At 68.4% G+C, this 263-nt stretch overlaps 1 protein-coding gene across 1 annotated transcript in view; it reads right to left on the reverse strand.

The window, feature by feature from the left end:
* Positions 1 to 68: 68 nt before the first annotated feature.
* Positions 69 to 263, reverse strand: part of LOC106898246 (lysine-specific demethylase 6B-like) — a 2,662-nt gene continuing 2,467 nt past the window's right edge. Inside the window, exon 2 of the mRNA XM_014959383.1 lies at positions 69 to 195. Within this exon, the coding sequence (XP_014814869.1) occupies positions 77 to 195 (119 nt within the window). The 3' untranslated portion in view covers positions 69 to 76. The remainder of the gene's footprint in view (positions 196 to 263) is intronic.

Below are 263 nucleotides of genomic sequence, written 5' to 3' on the forward strand. Positions count from 1 at the left end.
CGCCCCAGGCCACGCCCACCGCCCCCACCCTCTTTGGGCACGCCCCCAGGGCCACGCCCACCCCCAGGCCCCGCCCTCACTTGTCGCAGAAGGCGGAGATGGTCTCCCAGTAGTGCTCGTGCACCGCGAACCACTCGCAGTCCCCGGGGCCGATGTTGATGTTGACGGAGCAGAAGTTGTTGTTCTCCTGGTGACCTGTTGGGGGCGTCACAACCCCCCCGTGTCACCGTCACTCCCCCGTGTCACCGTCACCCCCCTGTGTC

Source organism: Calidris pugnax, unplaced genomic scaffold, assembly GCF_001431845.1.
Source record: "Calidris pugnax isolate Ruff unplaced genomic scaffold, ASM143184v1 scaffold471, whole genome shotgun sequence".
NCBI classification, from domain to species: domain Eukaryota; kingdom Metazoa; phylum Chordata; class Aves; order Charadriiformes; family Scolopacidae; genus Calidris; species Calidris pugnax.